We start from the raw sequence: 13,262 nt of genomic DNA, 5'->3' as shown, positions 1-13,262 counted from the left end.
GGCATTCTGTTTAAATTATTTCAAATGTAATCTATATGAGATAATAAGCCCAATGTCTCTTGCAAAGTAACTCTGCTCAAGAAATTACCAGTTCCCCACATGTGTGCTATTCCTGACAAAATATAGCTGAGCTATACTTGATGACGAAGCTCCAAGTAGTATGGCCAAATCCGTTGGTTACTTTGTTCTTGTCACCTTGACTTTCATTCTCACCACTTCAGCAAAACTATTCATCAAGGATACCAAAGCCTTCTATGTAGCTAAATCCAAGATCATTTACTGTTCTTATTCTTGTTTAACCACACGCTCTCCGCCTGGATCAACTGATTTCACTTAGCTCTTAGATTGTCTTCTGTCTCACCAGCTGCTCCTATTCAGTCACCTTTGCTGATTTCTCCTTTTCCCCTTCCTCTCTTAAAAGAGAAGTGGCCAAATTAATTGCTTACTGTTTCAAAGATAATATAATCAAAGAATAAGGACAAAGCATAGCTGCTAGCCTGAAAAGACTCTTCTAGAAATGGCTGCTTTGTCTTTGTCCTTGAACTTATCAAGACATCTTCCATGTTTTTTGCAACCAGCTTAATCTTATTGAGATTTTGGGAAAAGCTGGATGTCAGAATCGGACTTCCTGAAGTTTTTACAAAAGATAGTACTGTAGCTACCATGATAAAACTGGATTGACTAAGCCTATTGCACAAGTACAAGATGATAGTAGTTACTTATTGGAGAGAGAAACAGCAAGAGAATGAGCAGGAGAGACATTTTAAGGAGTGTGTGTAAATAAGTTTAATATGCATCAGTAATCCCTTGAGGAATGAGTATAAAACATATTCATTCTCCTATCTGATAAATATGTTATTGATCATGTTTCTCTTAAAATAGCTTCAATCAAAACTAGGGCTCTCTCTGTGCCTCTCACATAAATGAATGGGAGTGAACTCAAAGCTGTCTTAGAGAGGAAATGGGGAAAAAATACTATCTGCTGCATTTATTTGGTTATTACACACAAAAACCACAAACAGCAATCCTGAAATTCCCTTTTGTTTTCTAATCTAAATTATTTCCCACATGGTAAATTGAACTTACACAATTTTGATATCCATTCATTGATTTACTGATTCATTAATTAAACAAACTTGCAAAACAGACATTCCTCTGAAGCTCTGGGGACACAACAGTGAATCTAAACAGAATATCTGTCCACATATGGGCTATATTGTAGCAGAGAACAATCAAAAATGAAAGCATAGTATTTACAATATATCTACATTTTCATATGCCAATAAATAAATGCACATGCAGGGTAAGTGCCCTCAAGAAAAGTAAGGCTAGGCACGGTTACACAAATTTTGAGGGTACTAATTTTGGAAGAGCAGCTGGTGAAGATCTCTCTAATAAGTGACCATAGATAAGAGATCTCATAAAAGGAAAGTTTTACATTTTACACTTTGGGAAAAGAATATTCCAGGAAGAGAGAGGAGTGAGGTCAAAGGCCAGAGGTGGGAACATGCCTTGCTATTAGTGGAAAGGAAAAGTCACCTAGGCAAAAAGTCGACAAAAAGATCAGAGAGGAAAGCTCTGGAGGTCATACAAGATTTTAGCTTGTTAATGAAATGTAAAGCCATTAGGGAAGTGAAATGATTCCACCTTCATTTTAAATATGCGTTATGATAACCATTAGTGTAATTCACAAAATATTGCTGGTTATCTTCCAGGTACCTGGTAGCATTGCCCTCCCTCTTGATTAGCTTGCTGGGGCTGCTGTAACAAAGAACCACAAATTGGGTTTAGACAACAGAAATGCATTGCCTCGCAGTGCTTGATACTATAAGTTTGGCATCAAGGTGTCACCAAGGTAGGTTCCTTCTTTGAAGTTGTAAGTGACCATATGACTTGCTCGGGTCAGTGAAATGTGAGTGCAAATGAATGTGGCATTTCTGGGTAGAAATAGTCACAGCCAATGTGCGATTCCCCATGTTCTCTTCCCCTGTTGTAATAATCATGGTAGAAGTGTCTCTATGGAACCTCCTTCAGCCAGGGGGTCTTGATAAGTAGAAGGTTGCTCTATTGAACCGCATTGGACACATAGCTAGAATGAGAAATACTGTTTTACTGTTTTTAGCCAGAGTTGATGAACTAAGGCCTGTAAAGTAAATCTGGCTTATTGCTTATTTTTCTAAGTAAAGTTTTATTTATTTTGCCATTATCCTATTAATTTAGGTATTATCTGTGATTTTGTGTAAAAAATTGTAATGTTGAGTAGATGCAACATAAATATTTACTGTTTGGGCCTTTACAGAAAATAAGTCTGCCAAACACTATGTTAGGCCATTGTGATATTGGGGGTTTTGTTACCACAGGATAAGCCTAGTTTGTCGTGATTGGTAGAATTGTTTTGGTGGCAAAGCAGAGACCACATTGTGGAGGGGCAAAGATGGAAGCAGTTAGATCAGTAACTGGGCTATAGCAATCCTCTGAATAAGAAAGAATGACAGGTTAGGCTAGTGTGGTGATATATAGGATATATTTTCAAGGTAGAGTTGAGAGGTTCTGACAATTGATCGCACATGAGGAGTGAGAGAAGTCAAAGATGTTTCCATAGTCTCTGCTTGGGCAACTGAAAGAATGCAATTGGTATTGACCGAGATGGAGAATCTTGGTGGGGTGACATATTTGTGCTGAGATGGGAAGGAGGGCAAGCATTCTTGAATTTGGATTTAGAGAGGTTCTGTTTGAGGTGCCTATTGGACAAACAAGAAGAGATGTTAAGTTGGGCACATTCCTCACATGAGCCATTACTGGAAATGACAGTCTCACTGTAGCTAAAATATTTAGAATTTCCTATAGGCTTTAGTGTCTTTGGGGATGTGTAGGAGTTATGTGCGTGTGTGTTGCAGGGAGGAGGGAGAAAAAAAGATTCTCACTATCTGTAGTAGGAAGTTATCCATATACATTTATTGAATTTCCCCTTTTCTAGTATGATACTCCCATTTTCAATAAAGTATAGTCTTCCACAATGTAGAAATTCTTTTTTCATTTGTTGTCATCTCTAACTAAAGGACACCTATTCTTCTACTGGGGTGAACGGATGACAATAATCTGGATGCAAAAAGTTGAAGTGGTGATCTGCAATTCCTAAATAGCCTTAAGCTGAACAAACCCAACTATTTTCGTCTTCCTCCTACTTCACTTTTACTTCCTAACATATCTGGTGCCACCAATTGCTGAGCTTTTTTGGGGATTCTGTAGGAATTCTGAGGAGCTAATTGGCTTGTTAAGACTTTTCCCACTGACAGTTTAGGATTTGTGTGTCTCAAGCTAGTTAACGTGATCTTCGTCCAGTTATTTTCCAACTTGAACAAATAATTTTGTTGTTTTCTCTCCTATTCTTTCCATCTTTAAGGATAGATTCCCAATACTGCATTTTAGGGGATTTTAGGGAGGGAGTGAGATCAGATGTATAGAATCAAATTTGTGATGTTTTCCTAGAAGTTGCGAATAATAGAAACCTATGTTTTCAAGACTTATTTCTATGAAATATTATTTAATTATATAATTTCTTTTTAATGTTACGAAAGAATTTGCCAACTATAATCTATGTATGTGCTTTTAGACTCACCCGCATTTCCTTATACATATCCAGGACTTCATCCTTTAATTTCAACCGTTCTTCTTGGTCAATGTTTCGAATGCTAAGGACTCTGGTCCTATACTGTCGAAACTGATGAATTTCTTCCGCCTTTTGCATTGCCTGCTGCTGATTCAATTCATCTGTTTGCAGCAGAGGATCTGCGTCTGTTTTCCTTGATACAAAAATCATCAAAAGATACAAATTTCATTTGGGAACTCTGGAATAAGCTTCACTTTAGACAGCAAATAATTTTAAATCATATCAACAGTGTGGTGGTCTGAGTCAAATAAAACATTAGGGATAGAAAAAACAAATGCTTGTTTTCTAGATATGCTATGCTCCATTTATTGTCACTGATATTTTAGGAAAATATTTTGGAGAATATCAGTAAATTTGGATTCACCACTTGAGGTGATTGTGAAACTTGTGTTCAAAACTATGAGAATATCTTGTAGGTTTTCCTTTTGAATTTATGCAGCTAGTAATTTTGATGTTTTCAAACTTATAAATATGCTTAATATATTTCTATCTAGTTATTAAAAATTGAATCTAATTAATGCAGCAGGTGTGATAGAAATTTTTTGTAGCTCATCTCACCTTAATCAGGCCTCAAATTATTTAAATGTTTTCTGTAAAAATTTATTTTAATAATCGATTTAACAAAACAGTTGTCTGTATCAATCATGTTTATGAAAACTTACCGAACATATTGACTTAAATCCATAAATTCTAGTGCTTTTCGAATAAGTCGTGGAGATGTTTCCAAAATTGATCGTGTTTGAGGTCCTGTTGCTTTAAAAAAAAAAAAAACAAAAAAAAAACACAAAAACCTAGGCTTTAAAAAATAATGACTAACCAAATGACTATATCTCATTTTAATTGAAAATAGTTTCTGTTGAAAAACAACCATTCATTGGACTTGTCTTATATAATGTTAACAATATATAATTATATGCTTATATTTTGTTTATTCTCTAGCTGGTGTTACCATGCTTTTAGTTAAATGAAGGAGATGACAAAAATGAAAAATTTAAAAAATGCTATTCTAATCACAGTTAAAGGAAAGAGGATTAGTCTCCATTAATAAGAACAAGTCTTAAGTTACAAAATTTCATTACAGACAAGTTAAATGGCCCAGTATTTAATGAGATTGGGCTTTACCTGAATGCTACACTAAGTACTACCTGGCTTGGGATATAAATAGATTTTTTACATATTTATACTGAATACTGAAAACGGTATTTTACCTTCAATAAACTTGTAGTCCAGTGGAGTAGGCAATATATAAAAGATAAACACTGAAAATCAAATTAGCAGCAGCTTTTTAATCCATAGACCAGTAGCGAGCCCACAAGAACAGATTTAAAAGACTTGAGTCTAGGATATTAACTTTTCAGCATTTCCAGACCACTGATTCTTTTTAAAAAAACTAAAGTCTAATTTACATACAAAAAATTCAACCATTTTGAGGTTCTAATTCAATACTTCTTAGTAAATTTACCAAATTGTGTGACCATCAACAAAATCCAGTTTTAAAACATTTTCATCATCCAAATAAGATCTCTCTTGTGTCCTATAATAGTCACTTTGTGTTCTCACCACAAACTCCGTGCAATCATTAATCTACTTATGTCTCTACAGATTTGTCTTTCCTGGATATTTTATGTAAGTAAGAGTGGATTACTGGGTCATATGGTAAAATTCTTCAACTTTCAAAGAAAGTGTCAAACCATGGTGTTTTGATCATTATTTTTAACTTTATGACCAATTTTGAAATTACATAGTAAAAATCTCCCCGCTTGGTTCCTTTTTTTTTAAAGTTTATTTTTAAGAGCAGTTTTAGGGCCAGGTGCAGTGGCTCACGCCTATAATCCCAACACTTTGGGATTAACCTTTTTAACATACACAACCAGTTCTGTCTACCCAGCCAAGGCATATTCTTCTTATGTGGAGCTTCAACCTATATCTGCCTCCCTACCAACTGGACAGGCACCTGCACCTTAGTCTTCCTAATTCCCAACATTAACATTGCCCCAGGAAATCAGACCCTACCAGTGCCCCTCAAAGCTCAAATCTGTCAGCGCAGGGCCATACAACTAATACCCCTACGTATAGGGTTAGGAATGGCCACTGCCACAGGAACCAGAATAGCCAGTTTATCTACTTCATTATCCTACTACTACACACTCTCAAAGGATTTCTCAGACAGTTTGCAAGAAATAACAAAATCTATCCTTACTCTACAATCCCAAATAGACTCTTTGGCAGCAGTGACTCTCCAAAACCGCCGAGGCCTAGATCTCCTCACTGCTGAGAAAGAAGGACTTTGCACCACCTTAGGGGAAGAGTGTTGCTTTTACACTAACCAGTCAGGGATAATACAAGACGCTGCCCGGCATTTACAGGAAAAGGCTTCTGAAATCAGACAACACCTTTCAAACTCTTATACCAACTTCTGGAGTTGGGTGACATGGCTTCTCCCCTTTCTAGTTCCCATGACAGCCATCTTGCTATTACTCGCCTTCAGGCCCTGTATTTTTAACCTCCTTGTCAAATTTATTTCCTCCAGGATCAAGGCCATCAAGCTACAGATGGTCTTACAAATGGAACCCCAACTGAGCTCAACTCACAACTTCTACCAAGGACCCCTGGGCCAACCCACTGGCCCTTTGACTGGCCTAGAGAGCTCCTCTCTGGAGGACACTACAACTGCAGGGCCCCTTCTTTGCCCCCATCCAGCAGGAAGTAGCTAGAGTGATCATCACCCCATTCCCAACAGCAGTTGGGGTGTCCTGTTTAGTGGGGGGATTGAGAGGTGAAGCCAGATTGACTTCCTGGGTCACGTGGGGACTTGGAGAACTTTTCTCTTACAAGAGGATTGTAAAATGCACCAATCAGCACTCTGTAGCTAGCAAAGGGATTGTGTAAAATGCACCAATCAGCACTCTGCAAAACACACCACTCAGTGCTCTGTAAAATGCACCAATCATCACGAGTCTAAAAGTAGCCAATCGTGGGGAGGATTGAAAAAAGGGCTATCTGATAGGACAGAAACAGAACATGGGAGGGGACAAATAACAGAATAAAAGCTGGCTACCCCAGCCCGAAGAGCAACCTGCTTGGGTCCCCTTCCATGCTGTGGAAGCTTTGTTCTTTTGCTCTTCACAATAAACCTTGCTACCACTCACTCTTTGGGTCCATGCCATCTTTAAGAGCTGTAACACTCACTGTGAAGGTCTGTGGCTTCACTCTTGAAGTCAGCGAGACCAGGAATCCACTGGAAGGAACCAACTCCAGACACAATGGGATGCAAACATTAAAATGATAATAAATGTTTTCAAGTGTTTGAGAAATGTCTTGAAGACATTCTGTGCTTGGAGATAGGCTGCTTGGTCTAGGTCCTCCTTTCCTGCTGACTTTTATCTTTCCTCCCTGTTCTTATTTTCTCTATGCAAAAGTATACCCGTTCACAACTACCTAGACTTTATTGCAAATGTCCAAAGACTCTGATGGCCAAAGGTGTGAAGAAATTAGGAGCAGATGAGCTGAAACTGGGGTGGCATGAGCTTCCATGCCTTACAACACTGGTCTGGGACTCTGGGTTTTTAAAAAAAAAAAAAAAAAAAAAAAAAAAAAAAAAAAAAAAAGTCTGTGCTGTGACTGCTCCTGGGCTGGTATAAAATGATGAATCATGATTATAGTCAATTTTCTCAATTTAAAGATTACCTTATTAGTTTCAGAGCACAGTGCAGACTGCATGGGTGGAGGTTGGTGCAGCCTTGGAGAAAACATTGATGAAAAAAATTGAAGGTGACATAAACAAATAGAAAAAAATCCTGTGTTCATAGACTGGAAGAATTAATGTTAAAATGTCCATACCACTCAAAGCAATCCACAAATTCAATGCAATCCCTACCAAAATTCTAATGTCGTTCTTCAGTGAAGTAGACAAAAAGATTCCTAAAATTCGTATGGAACCCCAAAAGGCATCATATATTCAAAGCCATCTGGACCAAAAATAATGAGGGAGGCATCACCAGACTTCAAAACATATTACAAAGCTATACTAATCAAAACAACATGGTACTGGCATAAAAACATCAACATAATGGAATAGAGGCTGAGTATGGTGGCTCACGCCTGTCATCTTAGCACTTTGGGAGGCCAAGGTGGGAGGATAGCTTGAGCCCAGGAATTCAAGAACAGCCTGGGCAATATGGTAAGACTGCATCTCTACAAAAAAAAAATAGCAAGGTGCGGTGGCACGTGCCTGTAGTCTCAGCTACTTAGGAAGCTGAGGTGGAGAATTGCTTGAGCCCAGGAGGTTGAGGCTGCAGTGAGCTGTTATATTGTGCCACTGAACTCCAGTTCGGGTGACCGAGCAAGGCCCTGTCTCAAAATAAAAACTAAACTGAAAACAAGTGGAACAGAACACACAATGGGAAAGGGAAATCTCTTCAATAAATGGTGTTTGGAAAACCTGATATTCACATACAAAATAAATAAAACGGACCCTTATGTAAGAATCAGCTTAGGCGAGAGTGGCTCATGCCTGTAAACCCAGAACTTTAGGAGGCTGAGGCTGGAGGATTCCTTGAGCCCAGAAGTTTGAGACTAGCCTGAGCAACATAGTGAGACCTCATCTCTATAAAAAAAATATTCACCAGAAATGGTGGCACACGCTTATAGTCTCAGCTACTCAGGAGGCTGAGGTGGGCAGATCACTTGAGTCTGGGAGGTTGAGGCTGCAGCGAGCCATGATTGAGCCACTGTACTCCAACCTCTCTAAAAACAAAACAAAAACCTAAAATAGATTAAAAACTTAAACATAAGTCCAGAAAGTATAAAACTACTAGAAGAAAAACAGGAGAAACAGTCCATGATATTAGTGTGGGCAATATTTTCTTTGAATATGATCCTAAGAGCACAGAAACAAAAGTAAAAATAGACAAGTGGGACTGTACCAAACTAAAAACCTTTGCTGTGCAAATGAAACAATGAAAAGTGATGAGTCAACCCATGGGTTGAGATAAAATATTTGCAAACCATACATTGGATAAGAGGCTAATATTCAATACATACAAGGAACTTAAGCTACTCAATAATAAGAAAGCAAATAACTAGATTAAAAAATGGGTAAAGAACCTGAATAGATATTACTCAAAAGAAGAGACACAAATGACCCACACACATATAAAAAGATGATTAACATCTCCAGTCATCAGAAAAATGCACATTAAAACCACAATGAGATACTACCTCATACCTGTTACATTGGCTATTATAAAAAAAAGATGAGAGATAACAAGCATTGGTGAGAGTGTGGATAAAAGGGAACTCAGGTACACATCGGTGGTACTGGGAATTATTACAAGCCATTTGAAACACCAGTATGGAAGTTATTCAAAAACTAAAAGTAGAATTACCACATGATCCAGCAACACTGCCTGTGGGTATATATCCAAAGGAATTAAAATAAGCACGTGAAAGAGGTGTCTGTACTTGTATGTGCATTACGTTATTCACAACAGCCAATATATGGAAAGGACCAAAGTACCCATCAATAGAGGAATGGATTTTTTAAAATGTGGTATGTAGACACAATGGAATACTCTTCAGCCTTTAACAAACAAAAAATTCTGTCATTTGCAACATTATAGACAAACCTGGAGGACAAGATGCTAAGTAAAAAAGCCAGCCACAGAGAGACAAATGCGGCATGATCTCATTTATATATGGAATCTAAAAATGTTGAACTTGTAGATATAGATATTAGGATGGTGGTTACCAGAGGCTGGGGGGGTCATAGTGTAGTGGACAAGGAAAGGGAAAATGTTGGTCAAAGGGTACAGTCAGCTTCAGTTAGCTAGGAGGAATAGGTTCTGGTGTTCTACTGCACAGCTTGGTGAACACAGCTAACAATGTACTGGACGTTTCAAAATAGCTAAAAGAGTGGATATTAAATGATCTCACTCCAAGGAAATAATAAGTATTTGAGGTAATGAATATATTTCTTAGCCTGATTTGATCATTCCATAACCTATACACGTATCAAAACATCCCATTGTACCCCATAAATATATATAATTATTTGTTAATTAAAAATTCAAAAAGGATTACTTAGCACATAAGTAAATAATTTGATATCAGAATTTAAGTTGCATTGTTTTGGCTACGTTTTTCTATTTTATAGATCTTTAACTAAGGATGGGGAAAAGTTTGTGTTCAGTTTGAGATCACAGTATATGGAGACCAAAGAGCTGGGTTTAAGTCCAAGTTCTACCCAAACTGCATCAGTTTCCTGCCCTTGGGTGAGTTATTTGCCAATTCTGTCGTTTTAGAAGTGGAGATAGCAATATATGCTTTCTCTAATTCCTGGAATCTCAAGTAAGATAAGAGTGGAAAAATTACTCTACAAATTAAATGTTAATACTAAATGAAATGTGTTCTAATGAGTTTTACTGCTACCATCATGTGAGCTATTACCTATTGAATGGGCATGTACTTTCAAAATATTGGTTTAAAAAATATCAGAATCTCTTGCATAGTAAAAGATTCCTTTTAATTTTGGAATTTTCCTGCCAGTATGGAAATCACTTAAGGACATGCTTTAGCTTTAAACACTTCTTAATTTAAAAATTCAGAATTGTTTGGCAATTCTGAGAAAAGAACCATTGTTGGCTTTTCTGAGAATGCTTCTAAGATTTCTTTCTTTGCTGCCTGGGTTCAAAACAAGTAGAAAAATAGAGAGTAAGATCATACTATTGATCCAGGTTTAATCGGAGGATGTAGCTTGATGTGAGAGACAAATGGGCCATGATCACCTGAAGCTGACTGTTCCAGCACAGTCTAGGTAGTGCTCACACCTGAGGGAGAAGCAGTGCTTCCATGGGCAGCCTCATGCATTCTCTCCAAATGCATTAAAAGGACATCTAGTTTCCTTTAAGACAGAAGAAGGAGTTGAGGAGTTGCTTAGGAATTCATAGAAACCAGGAGTGTGGAAAGGCATTTTCCTTTAATCAGGGATTTAGTTCAGTTTAGTGAACAGATATGAATCCATATAGAAATGAATCAAGTCAGGGTGACTTGTGCACCACTGAAAATTGCTCTTTTTCAACATTTAAAAAATGACATTCTTAAAATTTGCTGTGAAAGGTAAAAAGGAAATCTATCATGTAGCATACTACAGATAACACAAAAAAATCTGTGTTTAACGACAAGTGTGTGTGTGAATGCTGGCATTTTATTTCTAGCATTTGTAGACACAAAACCTATACACAGAAAAAATATACCTGCAAATCTGGGGAGGGGGGGGGCTTTTGCCCACTTTTATCTTTTGGTTAATATTTAGTAATCAGGTCCTTGAGCAAATTCCCAACTCTGTTAAGTAAAATGAATATATATTGGAAAGACATCGCTTCTACTTTTATAGCCCTAGCCATCACTTATGTTTAAGTTAAAATCTTTTCCACAATTTTTATTTGAAAATACGTGTTTATCTTACCAGTGACAGCAATACTTACGAATGTTTTCCTTCCGCGTGCTCTGCTCGCGCTCTTCCTTCCCTGGTGAAGACGCTCCTCCACTTTCGCTGCTTGTGGATTTTGCCACATCCCTCAAGCCTTTGGTCAATTGCCACTTCTTCCATGCCACACTCCCTGATCCTGTTTGTGTCATCTCTTTGCTCTCTGAACCTGCAGAATTCTTTGAGTTTGGCTCTTTTACACCACGTGCAGCTGTTTCTACTACAACATGACATGTGCATTACTGAAAAAGCTTGCATTCCATGAAATCACATGCAAAAAGTAACAGGGCTTGATGATGGGAGCACAGATTTAGAGCAGATGACTCAAAAGCTCTATAACTTCTAACCAGAGCACTAGCAAAAGTAATGACTGTCACCCTAGAAGGCTGACCCAGGCAGGAAGTGTGTCTGAAAACTGCCTCCATATATTAAAATGTCACATAAAAATAGAGGCTTTTAGAAGTTGGGACAGCATAAATGGAAATGGGATATTTGAATTATTGGGGATGTTGTGAAGGTTGGCCCTAGAGGAAGTACAACTAGCCCTATGCTGACAATGCTTCATAATAGATAGGGTGTTCCTCTCTGCAGGGGGATCCCTGTATGCAGACATTTATTTAAAATTGTCTTAAAATAGAGCTGAACAGAGCTCTTCCTTATGATGTCATAAAGCTGGGAAGTCTTTTCTTGATACTGAGTCTATTCAGTGTTCCGGATCCCTAGCCTAGGAAAAACTATGTAAAACCTACCATAATTTCCTCATTATATATAGACATTATTTTCCTATTTATCAATTGCAGGTGACCAAATTCATGTTATGTTCTGCATTGAATGAAGGGTGGCAATAGGAAAGTACTTAAGAGCATGAAGAAATGTTGAAATAAGAGGCAGATATTCGGTAGTCAAAAGTTGATTCCTTAAAAATATTATTAAAGTTGATGTATCCCTAGAGCAAGCCTGATAGAGGGGAAAAAAAAAAAGGTAAAAAGGAAACTTATTCCAGTAAGTTGAACCTACATAAAATAGACAAACTTCTTATAAAATGCAGCTTACTATTCCAGGCACAGTAAGAAATAAAATAAATAGTGAGACATACGGGGTACATATGAGTCTAAATTGAAGTTCAAGAATAGGCAAAATTATTTGATGGTGATGGGGGTCAACTAGTTGTTACCTTGAGGGAGAAAATGACTTGGAAACAAACGAGGAGGACTTTAGTATTTGGTGTTTCCAATCTTGATCTAAACAGTGGCTACTGAGTATTCACATGCAAAAATTAATTGAGCTGTACAGTTACAATTTGTGGCTTTTATTGTGTGTGTGTTCTATGACAGGGTCAGGGTCTCTGAGCCCTGTTCTCCACTAGGCCTTGTCCTTGGCCTGCTGACCCCAGTTTTAGCAAAAAATCCTGCTAAGTCAGTTTATCCAGAATCCTTCCCCACTTGATATGAAATCAAGTTCCTCTTTCCTGACCCTTGACATCTAACCAAGTTCCTCTTAGTAATTTACCATCTACTCCCTCACCTGGACTGTTGGTTTTAATTCCCCACTTATTCCTTGTTGTATCTACAGTTGAATTCAATTTTTCTCCCCTACTTCAGTAGTCTGGAATAGTCTTTTAGTCATTTTTAATGTATTCAGTGTAATATTTTATACACATACATTAAAACAAAATATAAAAAATAATCTATAGCCTAAAGGACAAGAACTGAATCCTATTCACCTTTGTTTTCCTAGCATTACATTAGATTCTATTAGAAGAGTGAGTACTTGAGTTAGAAATATTTCAAATCCCAGCTTCATCACTTTTGAGATGGATGACTTAGGAAGAATTAAGGTGGCTCTCTGAGCTTTGGTCTCTTTATCTCTAAGATGAGTAGAGTAAGTAATACATACCTCATAGTTGCTATAGGTTAAAGTGAGATAATGTAAAATGCTTTGCCTATCCCAGGATAACAGAATTAGGATGGTATTTGCTATTCACACTGTTCATATGAAAAGTTAAGAGATATTATTTTTATAACAATTATTGAATTGCATTCCTGAATATATAAAAATGGAAAAGCATGATTTGGGATGGGAACACCTTCTGCCTCCATGGACACC

The 13,262-nt window shown here is 37.4% G+C and overlaps 1 protein-coding gene across 2 annotated transcripts in view; it reads right to left on the bottom strand.

Moving 5' to 3' along the window:
* Positions 1–13,262, bottom strand: part of ADGB (androglobin) — a 198,346-nt gene that overhangs the window by 15,672 nt on the left and 169,412 nt on the right. For both annotated transcript variants that reach the window (XM_030809809.1, XM_003255848.2), the window contains exons 33-35: positions 11,155–11,376; positions 4,333–4,423; positions 3,620–3,803 (exon numbers count right to left, since the gene is read on the bottom strand). In XM_030809809.1, the coding sequence (XP_030665669.1) occupies positions 3,620–3,803; positions 4,333–4,423; positions 11,155–11,376 (497 nt within the window). The remainder of the gene's footprint in view (positions 1–3,619; positions 3,804–4,332; positions 4,424–11,154; positions 11,377–13,262) is intronic.

The sequence above is a fragment of the Nomascus leucogenys genome, chromosome 3 (assembly GCF_006542625.1).
Source record: "Nomascus leucogenys isolate Asia chromosome 3, Asia_NLE_v1, whole genome shotgun sequence".
Classification (NCBI taxonomy): Eukaryota; Metazoa; Chordata; class Mammalia; order Primates; family Hylobatidae; genus Nomascus; species Nomascus leucogenys.
The sequence above is the reverse complement of the archived record's forward strand: the minus strand, read 5'-3'. Positions and strand labels throughout refer to the sequence as shown.